Source organism: Silurus aristotelis, assembly GCF_946808225.1.
Source record: "Silurus aristotelis genome assembly, chromosome: 10".
Classification (NCBI taxonomy): Eukaryota; Metazoa; Chordata; class Actinopteri; order Siluriformes; family Siluridae; genus Silurus; species Silurus aristotelis.
The window spans coordinates 28,384,313-28,396,973 of NC_139583.1; the positions used below are offsets into that span (position 1 = coordinate 28,384,313).

The 12,661-nt window shown below is 39.2% G+C and overlaps 2 protein-coding genes across 2 annotated transcripts; one reads left to right on the forward strand and one right to left on the reverse strand.

Moving 5' to 3' along the window:
- Nucleotides 1-2,631: 2,631 nt before the first annotated feature.
- Nucleotides 2,632-5,175, reverse strand: cox4i1 (cytochrome c oxidase subunit 4I1). The gene is made up of 5 exons (XM_083553194.1): nucleotides 5,103-5,175; nucleotides 4,146-4,219; nucleotides 3,544-3,708; nucleotides 3,037-3,168; nucleotides 2,632-2,946 (listed from the first exon to the last, which is right to left on the reverse strand). Exons 2-5 carry the CDS (start codon nucleotides 4,216-4,218, stop codon nucleotides 2,810-2,812), a joined length of 507 nt encoding a protein of 168 aa, XP_083409320.1. The 5' UTR covers nucleotide 4,219; nucleotides 5,103-5,175; the 3' UTR covers nucleotides 2,632-2,809.
- Nucleotides 5,176-7,224: 2,049 nt separating this feature from the next.
- emc8 (ER membrane protein complex subunit 8) lies at nucleotides 7,225-12,641 on the forward strand. The gene is made up of 5 exons (XM_083553186.1): nucleotides 7,225-7,772; nucleotides 8,787-8,863; nucleotides 10,297-10,366; nucleotides 10,863-10,957; nucleotides 11,673-12,641. The coding sequence occupies exons 1-5, from the start codon at nucleotides 7,560-7,562 to the stop codon at nucleotides 11,830-11,832; spliced, it is 615 nt and encodes a 204-aa protein (XP_083409312.1). The 5' UTR covers nucleotides 7,225-7,559; the 3' UTR covers nucleotides 11,833-12,641.
- Nucleotides 12,642-12,661: the final 20 nt, after the last annotated feature.

Consider the following 12,661-nt stretch of genomic DNA (forward strand, 5'->3'; position numbering starts at 1 on the left):
TTGGCGTCTATGAATTTCAGCACAAATTCATGTATCTGATTGCATATTTGATTTATATTGATTGCAAGAGATTCACTCTCCAATTGAAGGTTCACAAGATTCACCTTTGACCTGTTTTAGAGAACTGGTTGATTATTGGTTGATCTGATGTCGTTCACACGCCTTCATTAGTGACGTTCAAGATTCTACACAATTCATCAGTTCAACACATTTACACAAATATTTAATATAAATTTTAGATGACAGATGATGAAAACTGCTTTAATCATTTTGCATTCAATGACGTATACAATAAACTGATGCTGAGATGTTTTGGGGGTTAAAACTATTCAGGTGAAACCAGTAGAATATATCAACATGAACATAAACAACTGATAATGTAGGAAACAGCAGACACTCGTACACAATCAATTAAATTAATGTACAAACGCATTTGCGATTTGATCAAAGAGACAAGAAAATGTTTTTATGATGAGCACAAGGCTGAACAAGTAGTTTTGAGAATTTCATTTCTGATCTGAGAAACGCTCCAAAGGATTTCTTCAAGTTTCAACCAGTTTTTCTCAGTTGCTTTGGAACGTTTCTCCGAGTTTTCATCATCTGTCATCTAAAATGTCTATTCAACTTTTTTTTTGGTAAATGTGTAGAATTGATGAATTGTGCAGATGAAGGCGAGTGAACGGCATCAGATCGACCAATAATCAACCAGTTCTCTAAAACAGGTCAAAGGTGAATCTCGTGAACCTTCAATTAGTAACAGACAGAACAAACCAAAGAAGGAAAATGTATAAAAATGGATGAACAACCAGGAAATTAACGAACATTATTACATAAAAGTGCGAATCCTGTTCGGTCTCCTGCAATCAATATAAATCGAATATGCAATCAAATAAATTTGTGCTGTTGAAATTCTTAGATGCCAAATTCAACTTTGTGTATTTACAATCTGTGATCCGAACCGTAGTTTATATCAGGAAATACTAAACCTGTGCGCCGTCATACTGACAACACGACTAAACAGTTTGACGATCTTGTTTGTGAACAATGACAAAAGGACGTGTTATTCTGATAGTAATGAGATGATCATTGACAAATATTTACATTTGAGAGATGAACTGAGTATTTTGAGAAAAGTGCAGGCTTTTGCAAGAAATCCAATGTCTTGTGCTGTTTGTATGGATCGTTTTGAGAAATGCATTTTACTGCTTTGCAAATATTAAGGATGATTTGAGAAAATGCTCCAATGCAACTGAGAAAAACTGGCTGATATGGGAAAACTAATCAACACCCTACATCTGAATGATCTTCAATTTGATTGGAACCATCTACAGTTTAGGATGGTACCACATAAACCTGCCCTAAACATCCATGAGGTTACTGTGGGGGGTTGAAGCTCCAAAGGGATCTGGACTATAATTAATACGAGGAGTATAGCTTAATATAAACAAAGTGGTTTTACGGATGCAGACGCCATGAACAGTTCTGCATCCGTGTCCATCAGTGGAGCGGTTAATATACTCAATAATGATAGAATTACTGTATAATGAATGGACATTTGGTGCTGAGGATGAGTGGAGGTGTAGATGCTGGATGTGGAGGTCCTGTGCTGGTGTGGTTACATGTAGTCTGCAGTTGTGAGGCCGGTTGGATGTACTTCCAAATTCTCTGAAACGCTTCTGAAGTCGGCTTATGGTAGAGAAATTAACATTCAATTCACGGGTAACGGCTCCGGTGGACGTTCCTGCAGTCAGCATGCCGATCACACGCTCCCTCAAAACTCATGGCATCGTGCTGTGTGATAAAACTGCACATTTTAGAGTGGCCTTTTATTGTGGCAGCCTAAAGCACACCTGTGCAATAATGATGCCATCTAATCAGCATCTTAATCTGCCACACCTGTGAGGTGGATGGATGATCTTGGTAAAGGAGAAGTGCTCACTAACACAGATGTAGACAGATTTGTGAACGATATTTCAGAGAAATTGGTCTTAGATCTTTAAGTTCATCTCAGGGAAAACAGGGCAAATACAAGTGTTGCGTTTATAATGTTGTTCAGTATATAGAGATTATATTGGCAAAAGTTTGTGGACACCTGGTCATAAGTGTGGAATGTGCTTTTCGAGCATCGCATTCCACATTTATGCCCAATTTTCTTTTATAATTCCCTTCACTATTCTTTGATGTTCCACTAGATTTTGGAGTGTGCTTGTGGACATTTGTGTTCATCAGCCACAAGGGTGTGAGTAAAGTCAGGTATTAATGTAGGTGCGAAGGGGAGGAGGCCTGGGGTGAAGTCAGTGTTCACATTCATCCCAAAGGTGTTCAATAGGGTTGAAATCAGCGCTCTACAGCAGGCCACTCAAGATCTTCCTCTCCAAATCATGTAAAGCAGATCTTCCTTAAAGTGGATTTGTGCACAGGAGCATTGCCATGCTGGACCAGGTTTGGGTGTCCACATTTAAAAGGGATCTTCTCACTCTACTCTAAATAGACCTCTTAACCCCTTACAAGGATCATCAACTCTTCAGCTACTGTTCTCTAATTGATGTGGATGGAACAGTGCTGGATTTTATGAACGAGTGCTAGAAGAATAAAAGGATTAATTACAAGTTAATGTGTCACACAAACAAAGATGGTTAGGAATTTTATTTCCGTTATAGAATACAATAACCTTAAGAGGAAGTGGTCTTCCAGAACACATTCGTTGAGGTAAAGACAAAGTCATACATTGACTTTTCACTGAACTGCACACTGATTGCTCTACATGAAGTTGTGTAACTTGGTCCACTGACAGACATTTAAAAACTATTTATTTCTTCCAGGCTTTGTTTTCATAGTCCCAGTGGGCGGAAAAGCCCTCGATGGGGTTGATCCTCATGTCGAGCATCCTCTGGAGCTCCTTCTGCTTGTACTCGGGGTCGAAGGTGTGAGGAACATCTCCGTAAACTGTGAAACCAGAAATAGATATACTTTAGTAAGATTTATCAAGATTAGGTAAGAGTGTGGAAAATATGGTAGCGAGAGAGGAACTTGTACCGTATTTCCTCTGCCACAGAACCACCAAGCCAGTTAAGCCCATGAAGAACAACATTCCAGCAACCACCGTCTTCCATTCTCCTGAACCCTTACCCATCTCAGCAAAGCTGTCCTTAAAGCTGATGCGGTACACTGTAACACACCGAGAAACAAAGTCTGGGAATTTGCAGAGATACTATAATCTAGAAGAACAAAAGTATTGGGACTCCTGACTTTACTAACACTCTTGTAGCTCAATCAGCTCAAATATCCACTCCACAATCTAGTGGAACATCTTCCCAGCAGAGTGGAGGTTATTATAACAGCAAATAGAGACTACACATGGAATGGGATGTTCAAAAAAAAAAAAAGTCCATACCAAGCTTAGGGTCAGGTGTCCACAAACTTTTGCTTACATACTGTACATCTTAAAAACGCTTGCTCGTTTCTATCACTAGTAGAAAACCGAAATCTAATGAGAGCTCAGCAACATCACAGATCAGACAAGTGGTTTTCTTTTTTACGTACGTGCAACTTTCTCTTCATTGGACAACACGGCCCAGGACCCCTTCTCCTTCTCTTTGAGGGTCGTCTGATCTGCGCTCAGTTGCTGGACGTATCTAATCTCAGGCAGGGGAGTCTCACGGCGGTCGAAATAGGCCGGGAGGGAGTAGTCCTCCACCTTGGCGACTCCTGAAAGGAAAAAAGGATGATATTGTTAGACAAAAGGTTTGACGGGTTTTAAAAAAACCACCAGACACAACATTAACCTCCATCACTCATTATAGAAACAATTTAAGCAGAGAAATAACATTTACTATTACTAATATGACCAGAAACATCATGTGACTAACTAAACATAAGATGTTAAACCGTGTGCCAGGGACATCGAAACTGCTCACATCAATCTGCCCCAAACAAACCCATTCTTTGCATTTCAGGCATATTAGTAACAAACCTAAATCCCCAGACCTGCCCTCAAACTCTCTCTCACTCCTGGTCAGCACTGTATGATTGCACTGCATCATGGTAATGTTTTCATGGAGTTTTTCGAAGTTCATTATGAGAATGAATTGGAACATAGATGCATCATCGGTGTACCAGTAAGATGGTTTAATCAAGAAGCTCACCATGGCCACGCAGGCACGCTGAAGTCGACAGGGCTCGCCTCCCAACAAGACCGAGTGCTCTAGTCGCCAACATTCTGTAGAGGAACAAATATCAACTTTTTACATTTAATGAATTTTATTTTATCAATTTAATTTGTGCCAATTGAATCGATTACTCAATTTAATTAATATAATAAGTGTATTGAGTTTAATGTAATTATTATTAATATTTTAAACCAAGCATTTTATTTTACATTGTTTTGTGTGTGTGTGTGTGTGTGTGTGTGTGTGTGTGTGTGTGTGTGTGTGTGTGTGTCCTAAAGAGAAACCAGGGCAATATTTCTACTCATTTTAGACATCAGATCTCATGAGATATAATACCAGCATTAAACAGGAATACATATAGAATAGTAAATACATATAGAATAATAAATACTGCAGTACTCTACTGTATGTATATATGAAGCTAGTCAGTTATGCTAGCAAAATAACTAAATTTAGCTTCACGAAGGTCATACAGGCTCGAGCAAAAGATCAATACATTTCTCCCTTTGTATCAGCTCCACCCACACACACACACACACACACACACACACACACACACACACACACACACTCATTGTAATGGACAATCAGAAATCCCATTACTATACATTGTAAAAATCGGCCCACTTTCAAATCTCTTCTCACTACACAAAGTAGTAGTGCGCTACATATGTAGGTTTAGAGCCCGGATGTAGGGCACCTATCAAGGCAGGATTAAGGTATTTGGAACACAGGGTAAAGCCAATGCGGCACCCGCAGCCGGTCTCAATGTCACGCAGAATTTATAGAAAAAAGGACAAAAGTGCCATTTTGGGTAAATAAAGAAACAATCACAAAACGTCAAAGAATTGTATCGAAAGTGAAAATATAAAAATAAACTGCGATTAATGCACAAAGGGAACAAGAATCGTGATTTTTCTCCCGGTCACCTACCTTTTTCTTCGGCAGTCTGCCTAAAGGAGGAAGTAAGAAAACCCGGACCGGAAGTAGCAAGCCGATGAGCATTATGGGTAAAGTATAAGGGGAAATAAATAATAATAATTGTTTTTTTTTAAATTATTGATATAAAATAATAATATAATTCATTATTATTGAACAGGATATACATATACAATGGCACCAATAAATGCAACAAAAAAATTTAAATTAAACAAGGCACATTTACAATATAAGTGCAAATTACCAATCATTTTACATATATTCTGAGAAAGCAAAGAAAAAAAGAAAAAAAGGTGTAAATCAAGTTCTTGTATTATTCCAACAAGTTTCTGGGCCTTTATACTTTTTATAGATTCCAATGATGGAAAGTTATTATGAGTCAAGTTTTATTTAAAAACAGAAAAATAAGGTTTCGTCTTCATACATTTGCATTTATGAAGAAATAATTTGGCCAAAATCAACATTAAATTAATGGAAAAAAAATATTTATTTAATCTAATAGCACTCCAAACATAACAAATTGGGTAGTGACTGAATTTTTTCGTCTCCAACCGATTACAAATATTTTCCCAGAAAAATTCAGGAATACACACAAAAAGAAAAGATAATCAGTCGTCTCCATGTCAACGTGACAGAAAATACAGGCATTTATATCAAAACTAAAATAGTGTCTTGAAAAATTAAGATGAGGGATAAATACCATTAAATATTTTTTAATTGATTCCTTTGCTTTAGAAGCCATTGGAACGCTAATATACTGTGTTCGCTATTTTTTTTTTTATTGTTGGCTTATCATAAGCTTTAAAAATACCATTTTGGTACAAGGATGTTGTATATATTACTGAACTAATACAAGAGCGAATTTGTTGAAAAGCATTGCTTCGAGGTTGGTACCATTAAAGAGAAGTAATGAGAGTTCACAAGATACGTCTGGTATGTTAACAAAAGTGTTTTGTATCTGATTTATAAAACTTTTTGGAATGGTATTTAAGACGTGCAAAAATAGTTTACGTTCACAGTACAAACTGTATTTGCAACAGAAGTCACGGAAGGATAACAAACTCCCATCCTCATTCATTAAATGAAGAACTGACCAAACACCCTTTTCAAGCCAATCAAGGATACTTACATCTAAATAGAATAAACCTATTGTTCCATATTGGGTTCTGTGTTTAGTGAAATTGTGATTGTATAATAATTTCCAATACAACAAGACATGTTTGTAAAACCGACCGAATACCGTCTGGTCCAGGTGGTTTATCTAATGATAAACACTTAACAGCAATATCAAGATCCTTAATTGTTAATTCTGCATTGTTTTGATACAATTTTGTAATTTGTTTTGCTATTAATTGTGTATTTGAACATTATACCCGATCAATGATTAAAGTTTTAACAAAATTTATTTTTTGGTGCTTTTTTCTAAACCACAAATGTAAGCCGAGTTCTTTTTCTACCCACTTACTGTAGCTCTTGATCTAATATATGCCCCTTTGGCTTTTCTCATATAGCTCATCTTCCATGGCTTTGTTAGTGTATTCATTTACCTCTATAATAAGAAATAGATAATTGACAAACTTTGTATTTAAAGAATTCCTATTTACTTGTCCATGAAACCAGGCTATCATCATTGACAATACTTAAAATTGTGTCTTTAACTAATTTTGCATAATCTTCTTATGCGAGAAGGTTACATTTCCAATAACCCTCTGTTCCAAAAAAAAAATAAATACATCTATATACGTAATAAACGATGATCTTATATTAAAATGTATGCATAGTATATATATTATTATTATTATTATTATTTTTTCAATCAAAATCGAAGTCCTCATTCCACTCCTTCGAAATGACCTTTAATAGGTGTTAAAGGGCAAAGCAAAACCAACCGTTGAGCTGAAATAACTGTCGTTGTGCTGTCGCAAAACACAGAACACTTTACTGTACCGGTGTCCAGGCTTCACTCGCGGACAAAGTATTACACTTCCTACCCGTATTTAGTAATAATCCCGCCTCCTATTCTGAGATTGGTTGTTTTTAACACTAACCCTTGTCTGATTGGTGGATTATTTTCGAGCACAAACTCTTAGCCAATCAACGTGTAAAATTCAGTAATTGTTAAATATGGGTAGGTTATGAATAAAAAAAAATAGACTACCGAATGAACCAGATCCCGGAGGCAGGTTTTTGTCATTTTTGTACACAAATCGACACTGAAATCTGTTCAATTTGAGAAATTTTAAGGAATTGGCAGAATAAGAAACAGGAATTGGGGATGATTGAGGAAAGATTAGCGTTAGCGAGCTAATAGGCGAACTTGGGTGTTTTGTGGGAGTCGGTTGGGGGGGAACTCGTTGATTAGAGCAGCTCCGTGATTTCACACGCTGCAAGTTGACGATTTGTACATAATTCTAAGACAAACGTTTCGGTTTTGTAATTAAAAAAGCGAAAATGCCTATAAAACTGACCACTCAGGCGTACTGTAAGATGCTACTTCACGCGGCTAAGTATCCCCAAAGCGCCGTCAACGGACTGCTGGTGGCCGAGAAGCAGAAGGACAAGAAGAAAGAGGGCCATGGTGTCCCAGTCCTGTGTGTGGACTGTGTGCCTCTGTTTCACGGCTCTTTAGCTCTGGCACCCATGTTGGAAGTGGCTCTGTCTCTGGTAAGTATCTCACCTTCACCATGATTCTTTGAGACTTTACATTCATCATAGTGCCAAAGGGGTGCACAAACTTTTGCAACCAGAAATCTTTTTTTGGTCAAAATTAGGCACTACGAACAATTCAAGACAAGTTGTCCATCAGTATACAATTTACATTTATGCCATTCAGCAGAATTCTTCTCCAGAGCGATTTACAACTGAGCTGTTGAGGATTAAGGGCCGTGCTCAAGGGCCCCAGCAGTAGCAGTTTGGCAGTGCTGGGATGTGAACCTATGACTTTCCGATCCAGAGTCCAATGCCTGAACCACTGAGCTACAACCTTTCCACCTGCTCATCTTCACTGACGCTTTATGGCAGTGGTGGTTTAGTGGTTAAGGCTCCTGGTTACTGAGCATAAGGTCGTAGCACTTTTGGGGCCCTTGAGCAAAGCTCTTAATCCTATCTGCCCCAGGGGCGCAGTGCCATGGTTGATCAGATGCTCTTACCCCAGCTGCCGGTCAAGCTGGAATATGCAGAAACCTTGGGGATGTGGGAGCTTAGTGGTTGAGGTTCTGGGTTGCTGATCGGAAGGTTGGCGGTTCAAGTCCCGGTATCGCCAAGCTGCCACTTTTGGGCCCTTGAGTATCATTTTCTTTCTTTCTTTCTTTCTTTCTTTCTTTCTTTCTTTCTTTCTTTCTTTCTTTCTCTCTCTCTCTCTCTCTCTCTCTCTCTCTCTCTCTCTCTCTCTCTCTCTCTCTCTCTCTCTCTCTTTCTCTTTCTCTTCCCCCCAGCCCCAGTACTTTAACTAAACCCAAGCCTGATGCCCCAAGGCTTCACCTGCATCATAACCCCCCAAACTAACCAAAACTAATTCATCACTAAAACAAAACCTGGTAACCATGGAGACCAGATTATCACAGCTTGTCTGCGGTAGTCTGCATTCTAAACTCATAGTGTAGACAAGGTCAGATAAAAGAACAGTACATTTTCCTGTCTATGTCTGGGTATTTGACATTTGGTTGTTTTTTTTCACAGATCGACACGTGGTGCAAGGAAAACAAGTACGTCATCGCTGGTTACTATCAAGCCAACGAACGTATAAAGGATGTGAGGTAAACAAATCCGTGACACGTACTGCTTAATATGGGCAGAAGATACAGTACCAGTCCAAACTTTGGACACACTTTCTCCTTCAGTGGTTTATTTTTATGATATACTTTTTTTAACATGTACATACTTATGTAGTAAACAAAACGTTAAATAACCCAGAACATGTTGTATATTTTCGATCCTTTAAAGTAGCCACCTTTTAATGGCTGCTTTACACACGCTTGATATTCTCTTATTCTCTCCAGCAATGTTGAGGAGTTCCCACGGGTGTGGAGTGCTTGTTGGCTGCTTTTCCTTTACACTCTGATCTGACTCATTCCAAACCATCTCAACTAGGTTTAGTTGCGTTATGAAGGCCAGTTCATTAGATGCAGCACTTGATCACTCTCCTTTTTTTTTTTTAACAAATGGCTTTTATATAACCGAGAGGTGTGTCTGTGGTCAGTTTCTTTTTGGGAAAACAAATGATGGTCCAACAAAATGCAAACCAGGTCACTGCAAAATGCTGTGGTAGCCATGCTGGTTAAGTGTGTCCTTAATTTCGAATAAATCACCAACAGTGTCACATCCAATCACAACCCCCACCATCACACCTCCTTTTAAATGCTTCACAGTGGGAACTGGACATTCAGGAAGCGGCCATTCACCTTCTGTACATCTAAAAAGAAACAGAGGATAGAACCAAAAATCTCAAATTTGGACTCCCTGGACCAAACGTCAGTTTTCCTTTGATATAATGTTTATTTCTTCTGTTTTCTGGTCCAATCACATCTCTTCTGCGACCATGAAGGCCTGACTCCGGCAGTCACTCCTGAACAGTGGCTGTTGAAATATATCTACCACTTGAACTCCGTGAGGCATTAATGTAAATCGGTTGTTTCTGAGGCTGGTGATTCTAATAAACCTATCCTCTGCAGCAGAGGTAGCTCTTGGTCTTCCTTTTCCTGGGACGGTCCTCATGAGAGCCTGTTTCATCAGAACGCTCATCTTTTACTGAGTTTCTTTCTATTATATAGATTTGTACAGTAGTTGTAATAGCACAAATGAGGCTAGTGAATCTGTAATCAACCTTTTCTATGCACAAGACAACTGATGATCTAAAGCACATCAAGAAGGCAAGAAATGCTTGACAGCACACGCGTGACCTGAAAACTATTCCAGGTGACTACATCGTGGATCTGATGAGAGTTTGCCATCAAGACTAAACGTGGACGATCTAAAATATAAAATGTATTCTGGGTTGTTTAACGCATTTGTGTTTATTACGGAATTCCATACGTGTTCTTTTATAGTTGGGACGTGTTCACGATGTTGACATTGATAATGAACACTGATGGAGAAGGTGCATCCAAACTTTATCAAGTGATATATATATATGTATGTATGTAGTATGTATATAAGTTTAAATACAAATTTTCTCTCCTTTTTTCCTCAGGCCGAGTCAGGTTGCTGAAAAGGTGGCTATGAGGATCTTAGAAAACTATAGCGATGCAGCCATGATCATCGTGAGTCCTTTTATCTCTATTAACTGCACTACATGCACATGAGAGTAAAAAAATGTGATGTTGGCCACACTAGCGATGTGTGGAGAGAACATCGAGTCTCCTCTCAACACATCTTTGAAGATAACGATAATCCATTTGTTTATTTTCTTCCATCGGTATCAGACAGTAAACAGACTCGCTTTACGCCTATTTAGATGGAACATTGGCACTTTTATTCGTGCAATGGCCCGGACAACTGACCTTCAGATCATCAGATCACCCAATTCCGTTTGCTGGTATAATAACCTCCGCTCCTCAGGTGATGCTGAAGTGTGCTTTTGAAGATTCATTGAGCCACAGGGGTGTTAGTAAAGTCAGGTAGTGTCGTAGGCGAGAAGGTGAGGAGGTCTGGAACCAAACATGGGTAGAAAAGTCAGGTGTCCCAAAACCTCTGTCTATATGTTGTATCAGTGCTTTGTGAGAAAAGTGTGACCTACTGCTGCGTTTCCTCTCTCAGGTGGACAACAGCAGGTTTACCATTGGCTGCTCTGCACCAGCTCTTTCCATCTACGATCATTCTGAGAATAAGTGGAAGTGCAGAGATCCGAGCATGTGAGTAACGTTACATAAAACATCGCCGTCACACCACAGCTGAGAGCTCCCCGGTTCCTCACTGAGTCCTCAGAAATCCTCATGGCACGTGAGATGAGCCATGTATGAATCTGGAATGATTGGTGCAGGTGTCTGTCTGAAAGCCACGCCCCTCTCCTCAACCTGCTGCTTCTTGTTCTGTACTGATTTGATTCAATTTCATTTCGATCCCATTCTGGATTAGAAATCCATTCAAACAAGGTCAAAAGCCTGAAATAGTTTTCTTCTACTGTCCATCTTTTATCCTCCTCTTCATCTCCCTTTTTCCTTCTGTCTATCTCCTTCTTTCCATCTCTGGCTGTCCATCTTCTTCTCCTCTCTATCTAAATCTGTCCCTCTTCTCCTCCTCTCCATCTACTTCTGTCCACCTTCTCCTACTCTTCATCTCGTTCTGTCCTCTCCTGCTGGTTATCTCCTCTTCTCCTCCTGTCCACCTCCTGCTGTCAATCTTCTCCTCTTTATCTCCTTCTGTTCATTTCATGCTCTCCGTCCATCTCCTCTGCATCTGCTGCTGTACGTCCCCTGTTTTTCATTTACTTTTTCTCATCTTCATCTCCTTCTGTCCATCTCCTTCTCTACATCTCTTCTTATCCTCTCCATCCCTTCTTCTCCTCCTGATTATTATCCTCCGTCTCCGAGTGCTTTATTAGATGATCTGTGCATGTAATCGTTACAGAGACCCGTTCGAGGACTGGCCAGAAGCTCAGAAGATCACCGCAGCCTTGCTGGAGAACAGATCCTATGAAAACCTCATAGACTTTGACAACCATCTGGACGACCTCAGGAACGACTGGACGAACCCGGAAATCAACAAATCTGTCCTGCATCTGTGCTGAACCCCGGCGTCCAGCCCATCGAAGCCCTTAACGCCACCACGGCTCACGTTCTCATCACCGTTTTCCGATCGACAAGTGGAGGAGGGACGTTCGGCGAATCGTGCGAAAACGGTTGGAAATTTCTCAAGCAGGACGTTGAGCGTGCCGAAAAAAGAGCAGCGTCAAGTTCAACCAACCTTTTAACTCATCCACTTGACACACAGCTTTTCATTTCCATCGATCGATCACTGATTAGGAAAAATTACCTTCGATCACCAAACCATGACACGCTTTTCATTTTCTCATCAATTTATTGACAAAAATCAGTTTTTTACTGCCTGGATGATGTTTAATATAAAAAATTACTGATTTAAAGAATGTTTTTTTTTTTTTTTTTTTTTTTTTAAATATATTTTGAGATCTTTAAATAAAACAATAGCAATTAATTTTTAGTAGGTGGTGTGTGTCTCTGTAGGTGTGGTCTCACTGAGACGGTGTATGAGACGAAGTCCACTCTGACGTTTCGACTCTGTGACACACACGTGATTTAATATATTAAATCTGTAACGTAGGAAAGTTTTATTATAAACCAGTTTGTAGCTCTGCCAAGTTTCAGGTTTAGATCATTTAAGCCCATCTTTGTGTTTGAAAAAAAAAAATTGATAAGAGCAGTGATCTTTATGGATGACTGACAGGAGAGTGTGTGTGTGTGTGTGTGTGTGTGTGTGTGTGTGTGTGTGTGTGTGTGTGTGTGTGTTCATGCAATTTCAAAGTGATCATATTGAGCTTTTGTTAAACCTAATGCCAGAATAAACCAGGTTTATAAACAAGTGGCTCACTCCAGTTTTCT

Bases quoted from the DNA above. Each gene is read 5' to 3' on its own strand.
- emc8 (XM_083553186.1), top strand. From the start codon at position 7,560: ATGCCTATAAAACTGACCACTCAGGCGTACTGTAAGATGCTACTTCAC. The intron at 8,864-10,296 runs GTAAACAAATCC...TTTTTTCCTCAG, and splicing joins GAACGTATAAAGGATGTGAG to GCCGAGTCAGGTTGCTGAAA. The intron at 10,367-10,862 runs GTGAGTCCTTTT...TTCCTCTCTCAG, and splicing joins GCGATGCAGCCATGATCATC to GTGGACAACAGCAGGTTTAC.
- cox4i1 (XM_083553194.1), bottom strand. From the start codon at position 4,218: ATGTTGGCGACTAGAGCACTCGGTCTTGTTGGGAGGCGAGCCCTGTCG. The intron at 3,169-3,543 runs GTACGTAAAAAA...GGTGTGTTACAG, and splicing joins CAATGAAGAGAAAGTTGCAC to TGTACCGCATCAGCTTTAAG. The intron at 2,947-3,036 runs GTACAAGTTCCT...CTGGTTTCACAG, and splicing joins TCTGTGGCAGAGGAAATACG to TTTACGGAGATGTTCCTCAC.